This window comes from Nothobranchius furzeri, chromosome 14 (assembly GCF_043380555.1).
Source record: "Nothobranchius furzeri strain GRZ-AD chromosome 14, NfurGRZ-RIMD1, whole genome shotgun sequence".
Classification (NCBI taxonomy): Eukaryota; Metazoa; Chordata; class Actinopteri; order Cyprinodontiformes; family Nothobranchiidae; genus Nothobranchius; species Nothobranchius furzeri.
The window spans coordinates 17,011,180-17,027,210 of record NC_091754.1 but is presented as its reverse complement, the minus strand read 5'-3'; the positions used below and the strand labels follow the sequence as shown (position 1 = coordinate 17,027,210).

The 16,031-nt window shown below is 38.7% G+C and overlaps 2 protein-coding genes across 2 annotated transcripts in view; one reads left to right on the top strand and one right to left on the bottom strand.

Moving 5' to 3' along the window:
• Window positions 1-1,449, top strand: part of LOC107390142 (E3 ubiquitin-protein ligase SH3RF3) — a 124,604-nt gene extending 123,155 nt beyond the window's left edge. The window contains exon 10 of the mRNA XM_015966697.3: window positions 1,148-1,449. Coding sequence (XP_015822183.1) covers window positions 1,148-1,316 — 169 coding nt within the window. The 3' untranslated portion in view covers window positions 1,317-1,449. The remainder of the gene's footprint in view (window positions 1-1,147) is intronic.
• An 8,224-nt stretch (window positions 1,450-9,673) lies between these two features.
• septin10 (septin 10) lies at window positions 9,674-16,016 on the bottom strand. The gene is made up of 10 exons (XM_015966700.3): window positions 15,858-16,016; window positions 15,031-15,145; window positions 13,979-14,174; window positions 13,608-13,794; window positions 11,875-12,036; window positions 11,528-11,624; window positions 11,214-11,382; window positions 10,997-11,129; window positions 10,627-10,805; window positions 9,674-10,434 (listed from the first exon to the last, which is right to left on the bottom strand). The coding sequence occupies exons 1-10, from the start codon at window positions 15,885-15,887 to the stop codon at window positions 10,419-10,421; spliced, it is 1,284 nt and encodes a 427-aa protein (XP_015822186.1). The 5' UTR covers window positions 15,888-16,016; the 3' UTR covers window positions 9,674-10,418.
• Window positions 16,017-16,031: the final 15 nt, after the last annotated feature.

Genomic DNA, 16,031 nt, shown 5'->3' with positions numbered 1-16,031 from the left:
AATAAATAAGTAAAACAAGCAATGCGATAAATAGTAATCAGTTAAAACCTAAACTAAATAGATGGGTCTTGAGCCTGATCTTAAAAACATGAACGTTCTCTGCGACCCTGAGATCCTCCGGCAGCCCGTTCCAGAGGCGAGGGCCGTAATAACTAAAAGACGCCTCGCCGTGAGTGTGTGTCCTGACTTTAGGAATGACTAGGAGACGGCTGCCAGAGGAGCGCAGGGACCGCGAGGGTTTATATGGTAAAAGCAGTTGTGAGAGATGAGACGGGCCAATACCATTAAGACACTTAAAAACCATTAAAAGTATCTTAAAATCGATCCTGAAACATACGGGGAGCCAATGCAGTGATTCTTTGCTCTTTATATCTTTGGCTAAAAATGATTAAAAGCTAACTCTTGCTTTTCAGTGTAGGTTTAATGGAAGACAAAGGTTAAAGCAGCTTTTCAGTTTTTTTATGAAATAATTGCATTCAATTACCAGAATGGAATTGCCTTAAAAGTACCAATAATATTTTGAAATGTATTTATGGATGTGTTTGTTTTTTTACTTCATTTTCCACAAATTTCCAAATCTCATAGAAAATAAAATCCCATTCCATTTAGCAAAATATTTTTTATCTAAAACTTAGTAATAGGAATCAGTGTTTTTTCAAAGTGAACAAATCTCTTTAAAAAAATTACCAAAGAGGAGAATTTTTTTTTATTTAGACTCAAAACTATCACCTTATTCTCATAAATCTTTTTTTTCTCTCCAGTGGCCCTAATCCCATTCCATAGAATTTATAAAGAAAAAAATGTTTTTTTTTTTTTTTTCAAAAGTTAACAATTTTTTTAGGTGACCTGAGTGGAAAGGGGCTCTCCGGCTGTTTTTCGCATTTTCTCCTCTTGTAAGAAATCGTAATAATTACACATGTACTCGTTATGTCACTGGACATTAAGGAGGACTGAAGCTTTAATGGCAGCAGGTGTGAACTGCTGTACCAAGAGTCATATTTGACCAGACATCACAGAACATGCACCTTTATTTATTTTGTTAATGTGAGACCCTTTTCAAATTAAAAGAAGAAAAAAAGACAGAAATCTGTAAATTATTTTAGCCAGGATGTTGGTGATGTCATTAATCTCTATCTGTGTTCTTCAGGTATCGCGTGGTGGTTCCTTACCCTCCTCAGAGTGAGGCGGAGATCGAACTGAGGGAAGGGGATGTGGTGTTTGTTCATAAGAAGAGGGATGATGGTTGGTACAAAGGCACGCTGCAGAGGTCAGGACAGACGGGTTTGTTTCCCGGCAGCTTCGTGGAAAGCTTCTGAGCTACAGGAAGTGGACATTTTACTTGTTTTTCTTTTTACCTGTTTGTCCAACTATTACACACACACACACACACACACACACACACACACACACACACACACACACACACACACAGAGACCTTCAAAAAGGTTGGACAAATATTGGAATGCAAATTTTCCTCCTTGTTTGCCCTTAAATTTTGAAAATGTTTTAAATGAGACATATTACGACATTTTATTCTTAAGTTATAATAGTTCCATGGTCGATACAAAACACGTTAATGAATTTTTTTTTGCACAAAATCCCTCTCACATAAAGCGATCACAGCAGTTTCAGGAGCGCAAGCTAGAGCTGGCCACGCCCACTCATCACTGGCTGCTATAAGCTGAGATGCTTCTATATCTGGGTGAGGCTCAGAGTAGAGCCGCAGCTCCCCCTGCAGCAGCATGTATGTGAGAGGAGGTTATATTCTACTTCGGTGACATAACAAACTGGGATTTTTTTTTTTTTTTTGCACAAAATTACTAAAAGCAAAAACTAACAAAAAAACAGATGGTCGTATTTTTTCATGTTCGGAGTGTTTATAGAGGCAGTGGTGAATGACATGGCAGCACAAAATGACGTAAAAGAGGAGTTTGTCTCATAATTTTACCAGAATTTCAAGACACACACAGCAGTTTTTAACACTTTAACCAATTCCGTCAAAAGTGGGGTTTAATGATTGTGTAAGTAGAAACTTTAGCAACTTCACTTGGGACAGCACTCTGCAGCCCTCTGCCCATCAGAAACGGCACTTAACAGTTTTGTGGCTAGGTGTTAGGGCTGGGCAATAAATCGAAAATTGATCTTTATCGAAATTTCTGACTCTTATTGTGTTAATTTTTCCCATGTCAATAAATTGATAACACCAAAACGAAAAGATGTGTGTCAGTTGGCAACGTTCATGTCCCTTTAAGAAGCTGTACCAAGTTGAGTCACATAAAAATGGGACTCAACGTAATGCATGTGACAGCCCCATCTAGTGGACAACTTTTGTTTCTGCGCATACCTGTAGTTATCGTCCATTTATCTCGAGGTGAAATCTTTATTTAAATCTTTATTGTTATATTAATTTTAGGCCACATCACCCAGCCCTAGTGTCCTAGGCGGTGCTCTTTACCTGCTAACGGCTGTTAGCTATTTTCTGTGCCGTTGCTAATATAAAAGCTAGCAGTTAGCTTTTTTCAGTTTGTCTACCGTCAGTAAGAAACACAAGAAGAAGAAAAACAAAGTTTGCTTTATTGTTGGCATCATGGTGGAGCCTGGAAGTAAAACTCAGAGAATGTCTTTGGAGGCGCAGCAAAGGGGTAAACGTGAGTGAACATCAGTGTGGCCTTACAAAATCATGAGCTTATGTTGACCTGGCTTTGTTGCTACTGGATTTGTAAGTATTTAAAAAAAAAAATTGCCCAAAAGTGTGTTAATTCGTGGCTTATTTGGTATCAGCTCATGTTAGTGTTAGCTCGTTGTTAGCGCTAGTTACAGCAGGCTGCTGCAGGGTTGTTTACCACAGTTGCTATTCCACTTTCAACCAGTAGAAGGGAGACGGTGGAAATTGTTTAGTGTTACTTTAAATCAAATTTCACATATTTCCCCCTCTTTAATCGGCTAAGCAATACTGAAGTTTTCCTTTTCGTGCGCGTTTAATGCAGCCTCAAATCACCTTTTCTGTCAATAGACTTAAGAAATCCATATTAGTCCAACTATCACACACACACACACACACACACACACACACACACTCACTCTCACACACATTTTTATTGTACAGAAAAAGCTATTCCCAGCTCTAGTAAGCAGTGTGGGGTTTACCAGTTGCTCGCGTTCTAGAGTTGCAACGTTGACTACTGAAGGCACAGACTCAGAAAGACGAGCCTCCCAGTTCTCCTTTCTGGCGTCATCCACCAGCAAACACTAGCACAAAAACAGTTTGCTCTGTTCTTTTGGTTTGTTTCAGTTTTACTTTCATTGAGACCTCAGAACTTGAATCCAGGTGCTTTCTTTATTAGAGACGGGAACATTTTACAGCCAGGTGAACACATTTGACCCAGAGTCCTGGATCTTCGGAAGCACATCTCCTCGTCTGCAATGTGAGCACACATTTTGTTCCGGCCCTATTAATGTTGATTAATGCATGTAGCATTATTCTGTTTCTGTTTGATTTTTTAAATGTTGTAATAGGTGTTTGTTGTGTCCTGCTGTGAAGATCTGTCACCAAAAAGTCTGAATTAGGTCATCTGGTTTTTCTATCTATTTATGTGTCCTATGTTAAAAATATTTCATTAATTTTATTAAATTTGACTTTTATACAAACACTGATTTAGAGAAATTAACTGGCTTTTTGAATGTAAGCAAAAAAAAAAATTATAACAAAGTCACACCAAAACACCTTTTAGATATTTTATTTGAATTTTGATTTTTTTTTTCGAACTTCGGTTGAAGATGAGAAACGGAAAATTGCTACAACCTGCTCTTGTGTGTACATTTAAAACAAGTTTTTATTTGTTAGATGATTTGACAAGATTTTGCTGTGGGCAGCCACAAACTAGTGGTACAAAATTTTTAAATCCAACATTTTCTTGTTTTATTTGAAAAAAAAAAATTCTAAACATACCAGGAAATGAAAATTGACTGAATTATGTTTTAGGTCAACTTTTTACTGCCAGTCTTTAGTTTTGATCTCGGGAGCATGCATCCGGTCTAGTTTACATTTTTTCACAACAACCATCTACCTTTCTCTCAGATTTGTGAGGACTAGGCACAGTTATCACCCACAACCTGACTCTGGACTTCAGAGTGAGTTTTTTTATTCAAACAGAAGCACAAACGGCCAACGAGAGTGCACACGGGAAAGGCTCCTTCAAAGGTAAAACAAGCACATAAATCTCAAACTCAACTGTGAATCAAGCGCTTTTCAACCTCCTCGATTAACTGCACTCATCTGTTTTTTTTAGCGTTAGTTGCACGTTTCATCAAAGAAAGGCATCTTGGAGTCGCTGGAACTCTGAAAAATTGGCAACTTTTATTTCTTCCAATTACAGACAACACTCCAATATAAGAGAAAACCAGCAATATATGTCAGCTCGCTCAGAAAACGTAATAATGCGTTTAAAATTGGCAGACAACCGGACAAAGCAACAGGATGTGAGAAACTCAGAGAATTTGGCACAATTTAGTCTGTTTTGCCTATAGTGTTCAAAATCGTGTTATTTATACATGTTTTGTTGGTTTAATCAAGTCTATTTTCTTAAAATTGAACAAATTGAACTTTCTATGGATTTTTTGGGTTTAGTTATCAGTCTTCAGTCTAAACAAATCCTCGTTGGCCTTTAAAACCTGTCAGTCAAACCTTAGTGCCTACAAACGCCAACACACACCCAGTCAATCCCACTTTTCAAACTTTCTTTTTTTGAAAATATTCTTTTTTTCTACTCCATTCTGTGAGGCCCCGTGACGAAAACCAGCAGATCCCAGAGCGCTACCCGGGTTTTCTCCACCCATTTGTAGGCCTGCGTGAACCTGAAGCTCCAGTTATTTCTACCGTTTAACTTAAGCACAGCTTCCCGTTTGTGTTGGTCTCTGGTTTTCTTCTTTTTTATTGTTCTGGGGGGAAATGAAAAAAAAATTCTAAAATAGTTTACGACAGTCCAAACATCAGGAATAAACCACTGCACGGTGGTCACTTTAGATGAAATAACTTGAAGCGCCAGTTTTTTCCAAAATGTTTTTCAAGTGTTTTAATTATGTGACTTAAGTTTGTCATTTGACTCGGCTTCCTGGTCGTGTTCGTCACGTGAAAACACAGAAACAGCTTGAAAGATGTGATGATGTGCAATAGGAACGCAGCTGCACATCCATGTGGAAAGCTCAGTTTTCAACCGGATTTATGTTTGATTAACTTTCAAATCTGCTGATTTATGCTAATTAAAGCTGATTTATTAATAAATGCTTAGTTCTGGTCCCATAAGGACGCTGGCCCGCTCTCTGACCTTTATTTTTTTCACTCCTGATAAATTTTAACCATTTTTGTCCACCTGACAACTTCCAGGAAGCCTGAGTACTCACTTTGCCATTTTGAATTTAATGTCAGCCATAATTGTTCTTATGGTGTGTGTGTGTGTGTGTGTGTGTGTGTGTGTGTGTGTGTGTGTGTGTGTGTGTGTGTGTGTGTGTGTGTGTGTGTGTGTGTGTGTGTGTGTGTGTGTGCGTGCGAGGAGGTGGCGTTTGTAATGTAGCTCTTTACACAAAGAGAACTTTATGAAAAAGCTTGGTGCAGCATGGACGCTTACGCCTCATCAGGACCCAGTTGATACCGTTGGGTCGGTGAGTGAAACAGAAAATAAAACAGAATATATATAGACATATAATTCTATATTGTGCAGAATATTTATAGGCCTTTTGTGCCGTTGAAGTCATGCTCTGGGCTGGCTGCGTCCAGCGCTCTCTACCATGTGATCATTATACATCGTCTTGTACTGATGACCCGTGGTTGATATGATTGTTTTTTCATGTCAAGTGCATTTTTCGCAATAAATGCCTTTTGTTTTAAAACAGATTTCCTCCATGTGCGTTTTTCTCCTGTTTTCAAAGGGCCCTAAAACAAAAAAATGATTGGAAACAAAACAGATTTACGAGCTCTGATAGAAAACAAACACTCCGCCTGCATAGCCTGTTTTGATTTGGCCCTTTGAGGACTCATTCTGAGAGCTATAACCTGCTCTAATTATAATTATCTTCCTTCACGACGTGTTCATTATGAGCTTATGAAGCAGTAGGAGTGGCGCTCCAGGTGTAGTTGTTTCACAGAGTATTATTGTTTTTATTACTGCAGACATGTTAGTGATGGATGTCTGTTTTCATCTCTCTCTTTCTCTCTCGCGCTCTCTCTCCTCCTGCTTTCTTATCTCCTCTTAGCTCTCCGACCAAACACTGACATGGATGAGGTGTGTAATTGGTAATTTCTGAGCGTTGCTCACACTCCCCTTAAATGACAACCTCATCTCTCCAGAAGTCAGGCCTGTCTACAATGATCACCTCCATTTGCATTTAGAGTGACTCAAAAGGTGGCGAGGGGTGGTGTGTGTGTGTGTGCACGCCAGCTATCTTAGATTTACACCCCACTCAGAAATGTGACTTTTAGCACACAAGCTTTTATATTTGAGGTGCAGGGACCTTTCTTTTCTTCTTTTTTTGTTAGATCTCTGCAGCACATGTAATGTTCACCGTTTTCAGAGATATTGTAGCTAAACTTGTATGCTCAGGCACAAACACGCTTTATCTGTGTTTTGCCTCAGAGGAAAGGTTCTCCTCTGGGTGTCCTTCACTGCCTAATAATAATAATAGCGAGGTGTTGCAGGTTCCTGCAGGGAATCAATCAGCATTTCTCGGCTTTAAGCCAAACACGTCTGTCCACCAGAGAGAGAGAGAGAGAGAGAGAGAGAGAGTGTGTGTGTGTGGCAGTGTTTAAGTCGCTTGAAGGGCAACAGAGCTAGAGGATGAGACACCGCAGGATACTAAACCTACCAGGCATTACAACGCGGTGTCTTTTGAATGTGTGGGCTTGGGGGGAAAAGCAAGCGGTGTGTGTGGAATGTGTTACGCTTCTGCGCTCTTCACAGGAAAGAAAAGGAAAGCCGAGGATCACTCACAGGAAGAGGATGTAAGCAAAAGCGATAAGTCTTTAATAGCAACCATTACGTTCAAACACCAGCATGTGCTTTTCTATCGTGTTCCTGCAGATAGATGCTTATGTTGTGATGTTTAATACTGTGAACACTTAACAAAAATGCTAATTGTCACATTCTCCCTACAGATAATGGACTAACATTTATTTTGAAGACCAACAAATTAGGAAAAATATACATCTAATCCCAAATTTTTTTTTACATATCTACAAAGATAACTTTACAGTGAGTCATGTAATTAATGTTAGTGCATTATTTAGCATTAAACAAAAAATCCCGCTTATAAAATCTTCGTTTCTTTCCGAGTATTTCTCTAATCTGATGGCACCATCTAGTGGCTGACAAGCATATCACACAAAAAGTCTGTTCCTCTGTTTAAGATCACGACTTCACGTTTCTGTTTATAAATGAGCTCTTTAGCCAACAACAAAGCTAAAACACGTTGTTTTACGAGTATTATTCTTGTGTCATGTTGTGTTTTCATATATTTATATTTTAGAGACTTACTTGTCCGAGAAAAGTTCATCAACTGCATCAACCGAGGTGTTCCTTAAATTTGAAGCAAGTTAGCGGTAGTCTAACACTATTGGTTAGTTCTGGTCGGCGCTCAGTTTCCTATTGAATGGAGCTCTGCGGCGCAGCTGGGGGCGTGCTTATCAACAAAAAAAAGACGTATTGCTTACATTTGATCACAGTACATGATGACATAATCACTTTTACGGATTTCTGAAAAATCACACATCATTTCTGGAAGGGGAAAACTCCGGAAAGCAGTTTTATTCTTCCCAATATTATTAACTATTAAGTGTCCTTATGATTAGAACAAAGGGCTGGGTGTCTGCTTAGACATTACATAATATGTCTGCATTACATAATATGGTTAAGCTGTTAGTGCTTTATAGAATGACTTAATGTTTAGTAACATTAATAAAGGGACCCTTATTGTAAAGTGTTATCGATGACATTTTGCAACTAAATTTGTTCTTATAATTTATATGAATTTTTTCAGTCAGGTAAAAAAATATTTATAGCTACATTTTTTTCTTTCAACTTGGCATCCTCAAAATGTTTGAACACCACTGCTGTGAGAAAGAAAACTTTTTTTTCATTAAATTCGTATAATCAGAGTATTATTTAGTTTCAGCTCATGCTAAATATACTTTATTAAAATGAGAACAGGGGTGGTTCTAGGGGGGGTCCAGGGAGCGCCACTGCTACCCTGACAGCAAGCTTGGGCCCCTTGCTGCGGGCACATGTAAGCAATACAATTTTTTTTCAATAATTAACCAATGCAAGATGTACATGTGTATGAATTCATCTAAATTTGAAGAGATGCTGTGAAATACTTTGTTGTCGCTGAGCTAAATAACGCAGATACAGTATTTTTCGTAAGTTATGTTGAAAATTAGTGAAAACTATTGAATTTTAAACAACTCTATTTTAATTGCTGTTATTTCTGCAATAATTTGAAATGCTTTTGGCAACATTTGTAATGTTTTCTTAAAAAAAGGTGCTTCTCTTACAGAGCAGCTGCCCCCCTCTAACGTAGGTCTGGAACCTCCCCTGGAGAAGAAAAAGTGTAAGGATAAAAGTACGGATGCACCGATAAGTTAACCGATACCAATGCAGTTGCCTGAAAGTGGCTTCACTGTAACTTGTCATTTGTGTTAACCAAATATATTAGTTTTGTGATAATTTCTATTAACATATTTTACCTTTTATCTACCTCACAGCCTTTTCCTGTTGAAAATAAAATAAAATAAAACCTGTATTCCATTTCATAGCAATTTTTTGTGTGGTAGAAGTATCAGTAATCAGTATCGGCGAGTACTCAGATCCAGGTATCAGTTTGGAAAAAAGTGGTATTGTTGCATCCCTAAAAAAAACATAAGGTCTCCTCATAAAAAGCAATATTAGACTCAGCATAAGTAAAGAAATAGTACTGTACTAATGTAATACAAATTTAACCTAAACTTTTCATGTGAACTGGAAGCTCTAATAATCAGAAACAATATCGTGACAAAAATACAATGATTTATTTAAAAAGGCACAACAAAGCTCCCAAAATAATACTGTTCTTAAAAACACACGTGATAAAGTGTGTCAAGCAAACTTTTCTCCTGCGGGGGTCCAAAAGTTTGACACAGATAAGGCACTAACATCATTGAAGCACTGGTATCAGAACCAAACGTTAGTAAAAGTGAGTTCATGGTGGCTTTTAAAACACACTTTTTGGGACACCAGCACCACAAGTGTTCAGCTTTACAGTACAGAGAAAAGTGAATACAAACATATAATAATATTACAGAGTAACACAAGGATCCTTCTATTCTTTTGCCCCCTCAACAGCAACCAACTCATGATGATGCATAGCTGATCAAAGATCCGGCTTTCTTTTAAATACTGCAAACAGCCACGGTAAAATAAAAAAGTACACAAATATTCACGTATATAAATATATTTTAATGCCAAATTGAATTCAATATACCCAATCTAACAACAGCGTCATACTGTAGAAGCCCCAGAAATATGTAAAGTCCAGACAAGGGCTGTTCCCTATAAAGCAGATTTCAGTAGAAAAGTCAACGAAGCCTAAAAAGGGAGCTTTGAAGATGAATGCCTTGACTTAATTTTAAAATATCTAAACAAATGCGGTTTAAAATCCTTTTAATCAATTACTGTAAACATTTGGAAAATAAGATATGTCGCAAATTATTTTAAAATCATTAATTTTTGTTTGATAATGTATACGAAAAGCTGAAATTTTGAAGAATTGTGTATTAATTTACCAATTTCTTATATTAAAAGTATACATATATGAAATTGTCTTTATTTATTCAAACCAGAACACAAAATCCTGCGGCTGCTGCCAAGTTTAAATCCACCAAGAGCTGTGAAAATGTAACAGCTGATGTTGTCGGATTAACAAGAAACACAAACCTCAAAATTTAGATTACGATGGGCGAGGGATGAAGTTGACACGAGCTTCCACCATCCCACCTGTGTGGTTAAGTATGAAAAGGGCTTTGCAGGAACTTTAAATTAACAAAAAAATGCAACCAAACAGCTAAATGTGTACCTGTCTCCTCTGATTTTACATGCAAGGGGAAAACGCCTCTCAGTGTTAGAAAAGAAAACAAAAAGAAATAGAAGTTAATATATAAGAATGAAAGGATAAATAAAGAAATCAAAACATATAAGCCCCCCAAAAAAAGCTACATAACTGATTCAAATACCATGAAAGATGTACACAGGATTTTTTCGGAAACGGTCTTTAAACTTTGGCAACTCGGGCTCTCGCACGGTTTGTCTGATTCTGTCGTTGGAGCCACTGAAGAGGAGGTGGATGGAATGCCACTGGTTATACTGGTAACGGAGTGTTTTAGATCCAAAAGTGTTCACATGAAGCCAGAACTAGGAAAACAAAAAGGGTGGAGAGAGTTAATTAGCACGTATACATTTATTTATTAGTCTTAGCTCAAGCGTTTAGTTTATTTAATAAATACGGCATCATAAAAAGCTTTAAGTGCCAAACCCATGAATACATTCAACCATTATGACCCCTACACATGTTGATCCTTTAAGAAACACACTAGGGCCTCTTACTTCTTGCGGTCCTTATCCTTCTTGCCGTTGACAGTGAGGCTCTGAGCCTGCAACAGCTGAGCTGCAGCCCGCCTCTTATTGAAGGAGCTCTGGTCCTCGTCCAGAAGCCGCTTCTTGTCCTCCAGAGTTGATTTCTGCTCCGCGTGCACGCGCTTCAGCTGCTCAAAACGGCCCTGCAGCTAAAACGACGACAACCACCAAACGACGTCACATTCACACCGTAACCAAACGTACACGACTGTGTGCAAAATTTCATTCAACCAGACTGGTGTAGAAAGACAAAAGTGCATTTTGTGCAAATGACTAATTTATAAAATTTCGACTAAGTCTGGCATTTTGAAAATAAAATATAAAAATGTATTTTGCCTACCTCCCTCTCAGCCTCCTTCAGCTCAGCTTCCTTCTCCTTCACCCTCTGCACAAAGATCTGCCTCATCTCATCCTCTCTCTTCTGCAGCTCCGCCAGGAACTCCTGACGCTTCGCCTCATACGTCTGCTGTAAACTGTCACACACACACACTCTTCAGCTGTACGTCAGTGAGCTGGACACTTTGATGGATGCGGATGCTCGCGTGTGGACAGCTCACCTGACAGGTTTGCACTCTGGGTCCGTGTCCTTGAATCCCATTTCCTCCAGTTTGCAGCGCCTGTAAAGCTCGTAGTGTCTCGTGTGAGTTTGCTCTCTCAAGTCCTCCATGTTGACACAGATCAGCATCTCCCTCAGCTTTACAAAGTCACAGTGGTGCTCATTCTCCACTGACAAATAAAAAGAAAACAGCAATAAATTGAGCTGAGTCAAATAATCACAAACACACACATTTATGTGTTGCTTCATCTGGAAGTGTGTGTGTTACAGCCACGTTGTCGGGTACGTGCAATACGCCAGCACACACACTCATACCTTGGACGACGCCCCACGGATACTGACGAGCTTTCACCATCTTATTGCCGACACAAACTTCCTCGGTGCTGCCGACTACAGCGAACGGAAGATGACCCTACACAATAATTGAAATTTGAATGAAATAGTCCAAAAATATTCAGCTACATACTTTTAAATTGCTTATTGTTTACATAAGCTATATCTACAGGTTTACTTTTAGCTATAAACTAATTAGAAGTTTAATTCTAAATTTGAACTAACTTAAAAGAAAACAGGAACTGATTAACCCAAATAAATGTCAGAAAACCCCGAATCCAAAGATCAAGGAGCCTGCTGGTAAATCTAGCCGCACGCTTCCTCCTTACATTCATAGTGGTGTTGACTTTGGCCACGGTCTCATCGTCCAGTGGGAACTGGTAGATCTGCACACCATTGCTGACCAGTTCACTCATGATTTTGATCTTGAACTTGTGTAGCTCGCTCTTACTGATGGTGTCAGCTTTGGCGATCACCGGAATGATGTTTACCTACGGGGAGATTGGATGAACGTTTGTTAGAAAAACGTTTTCCCACTTGTGCACGTTATGCTTTGTTGTTTGGTTATTTATTTGTTGTTGTTGTTTTTTTATATATAAACTTTAGCACAGGACCTGGTGAAAAACATCCCCAACAATACAAAGCAGAACTCTGGATTTGTTTTCTCGGGACACCAACTAGAGGAAGAAGAATGTATTGCACCTGAAGCCTCTTGGCTTCCAGGCATAATCATGGAAGTAAAGAGGCTTCCGGTGACCTGCTGAGGCTCCAGTGGAGCATGTCTAAAACAACCTGCCGAGCTAAGTCTTTTGCTACTGTTATGGTTGGTCTTGATTTCAAGGCTAACACAATTCCTAAAGGGTGAAAACTCTGGATTGCTGCTTTAACTGCATTTATCGCTTTTCTATAACCAACTTCATCTTCCAAACGGTTTTCAGATACGTGTTATATAAACCATGCTTCAGATGTTATTTCTGGCTGAGCTGGTCCATCTGCTGCCAAACTCGTCCCACATTCCTTTCTGTCATCCTGCTGTAGCACAGTGGGGCTTGGAATGAGTTGTTGCCACTAGGCAAGCTTGTGGACCACACACACACACACACACGCACACACACACTGAGGGAGAGTACACACCAAACCCAGCAAAGAAAACAAATGCATGCTAGGAGAGCTCTTGTAACAGCTGTCGGGGTGAGTGACTGTCAGTCGCAGCTACAGACTCAACAATTGGATCCTTTTGAGTATCTCACTGTGGCACAAAAGGACAGCTCAAGTGTGTGTGTGTGAGGTGATTACAGAATTCCCCTGCTCTTTCGGTTCCTTTCACACGCAAATATAGTGTTACCACCACTCGAGAGGAAAACTACGCAAAGGCAACAAAAAACCAAACACAACTAACTACACAGAGCATGGGAAAGTTGGTGACCGTTTTTAAGAGGGGAGGGAACGAATAGTGAAACTCCCCCAGTGGCCACTACAGAATAGTTTCTGATACACAAATTAAAACTCCAAAACACTATTGAATACTGAGAACCTCCCACTTCTGTGCGATATTCCGATGTATCTATTAGAGACAAAACTCCGACTTCTCCTTTTTATTTAGAGAACAGAAATATAGTGATCACTTGTTCTACCTAAGCCAAGTAAAGACACCAAATATTTGCCTGCAGCTTCAAAATCAATTCTCTCTCCTGAAATGTGTGTTCTAAAGCAGGAATGATGGGTGATTTAATGCTTTCATTATTCCGGGTTAGATAAACAATCAGACCAATGGCCCGTTTTGATGTAATTCAATTAACTGTTTAGACTCAGATCTGACCTGTGGTGACAGAAGACTAAACTATAAGCTGGTATGAGGCTCAAGAGTATTTTTACTCCAGTATTTGATGCAGTTACACCAAAGTAATCCGCAGATTATTCACCATACAGAATTATACGGTGATCTTTGTGTGTGTGTGTGTTTTATTCACAGATTTGGTTGTGAACCCACATGTCTGATGGATCAATCTCCATCCTGGATTGATAAACAAAACATTAAAACCTCAGTTACTTCATGTCCTACCTTGCTGTCGAGTTTCTTCATTGTAACTAAGTCCAGGGATTTGAGGGAGTGGCCTGAAGGGGAGATGAAGTAAAGGCAGGCATGGACTCGTGAGTCATGATAGTTGTGCAGAGACCGCTTGATCTTTAGCTCCTCCTGAAGATAACTCTCAAACTGCTTGTCAATGTAATCCACCACTGGCTGGTAGCTACGGAACATAAATATAGTGCTGGTGAGTGCTTTGGGGGCTATACACACATTTCAGATTGCAAAGTCAATACATTTCAAAAAAGAAAACTCTCTCTGTCTTCATAAAAATCATCACACATATTTTCTTCAGGGTCAGTCAATGTCCCTTAAAACACGCTGGCTCATACACTTTTTAGCCACACCTTTCTTGTTTGTTCATTTGGTCTCCAAATCCAACGGTGTTGACCACAGTGAGGCGTAGTCTCACGTTACTTTCCTGCAGGTCGTAAGTTTGAGCCCGCAGCTTCACTTGAGGTTCAAAGTGAGAAGACTCAAAATTCTCAAAGTTTGTGTTAAACAGGGTGTCCATGAGGGTAGATTTCCCAATGCCGGTTTCACCTGGAGGAAGGAAACAACAATCGGATTTTATTTGCATTATTAAATTACAAAGATTACTTGAAAGTATCAAAAATTACACAACTCTAAAAGCTTTTAGATTTGGGAGAAACTTTTATATACATCTTAGAAATACCAGAAAGGCATAGAGTGCTTCTAGGGTGTGAAGCGGTTGTGAGTTCCTCCGGTGCTCTTCAGTTCAGGGATACAAGAGATCATCTTAGAAATGTCTGAACAGTTCCCGTTAATAGAATTCAACTCAAATATTCTATAAGATGACACTCAAATTGGATCGGTATGGTTAAGAGATTGATCGATATTGGTTGTTCTATTTTCGATAAGTAGAGGCCACGTTCAACCGATGGATATGTGCTGCCAAGTATTTGGGCCAACTTTTAGGGTGTATATCTAGATGTTTTACACTTTACTTTCATGCTAAAATGTCACTAATAACCATTTTTGAACCTGAATCCGTTTTTGAACACAGAATTTATCCAACTGTATAATCTTTATTTTGTGCACTGCTCAGTATTAAATTCAAACTTGACCAATTTTTATTAAACTAATCAATAAACTGATATGTTAAATATGAAACGGGCAAATAAAAGAAATATCAGTTGAGCATAATGTTTGAAAGTATTTACTATGCAGGTGTTTTTCAGGAACTTAAATATACATTTGAATAAAAAAAATTTCAGCAGTCACTGGGTTGCCCACAGATGTGCCTGACTTTAAATCAGCATATTGTTTAACGCCAGTATATAAACAATTGGTAAATATTGTTCGACTGATATATTGGTCTATCCTGAGTATGGTTGTGTGTAATATTTTTAGAAAAATGGTGTGTGAAGAAAAGTACCAATGCATAAAATGTTGAAGCAGAAGCCCTGACTGATGGACTTGTTGACAAGCTGATCTGGGAGGCTGTCAAAGCCTACATGGCCTGCAAGGGACAAGGGCCGGGTTCCTTTATCCTGTGAATTAAATTGCACAAAAAAAGGCAATCATTGAGATGCTGCAAAAATATGTTTTCACATAACACACACACACACACACAGACACACACACACAGACACACACACACAGACACACACACGCTTTTTTGAAAGTTCTTGGGTGTCAGTCCTACACAGCTTGAAAGCCATTTCCTTTTAATCAAAAGATTTAATGCGCATGTCCTTAAACAAATATTTTACTGCTAAAACTGTTAATTTTATAAATAAAAATGGCATCTACCATTTAAATGTATCAAAACGAGTTAAGGAGAATGCCACATTGATTGTGTAACCTACATAACTTTGTAAAGCAACGTGTTATAACATAACCCTTGTTTAATTTAGCATTTTAAACAACATGTGGCTTGTTTTGCTAGAAACTCTACAGAAGTTTTTCCTAAAGTAATGTAAACACCTAGCTGGTGCTAGCTAGCTAGCTAGGTCTCTCTGTGCATTACTTTGGACTAACTACAACAAGTCTCTTTCAAAGAAAATGTATACAAGCACAACAGTTAAATATATGCCCAAGGAAATTCCAGCAACGCTGTAGAATAATAATAATAATGTATTTCTCGAAAACTTGTAAGAAGTTAGGGGGCTTTTAGCTAAGTTTGGAATAGCCTCGGGGACACTCCCTGTTCAACTATCAAGAATAATGTTCTGTAACACACAATAACAAAAGAATGCTCACCGGATGCCGCGCAACATCTGATGAAGCCATAGTTTTAAATAAAAGTAGATAATCTTAATTAGTCTTTAATAAATCAACAAAACTTGTAAGAAATGACTTCTTTTTTCCTTAAATCCTGTCCAGTACCGCCTATTCCTTCACCGTCGACAACTAGACAGACGGCACCATTTACCA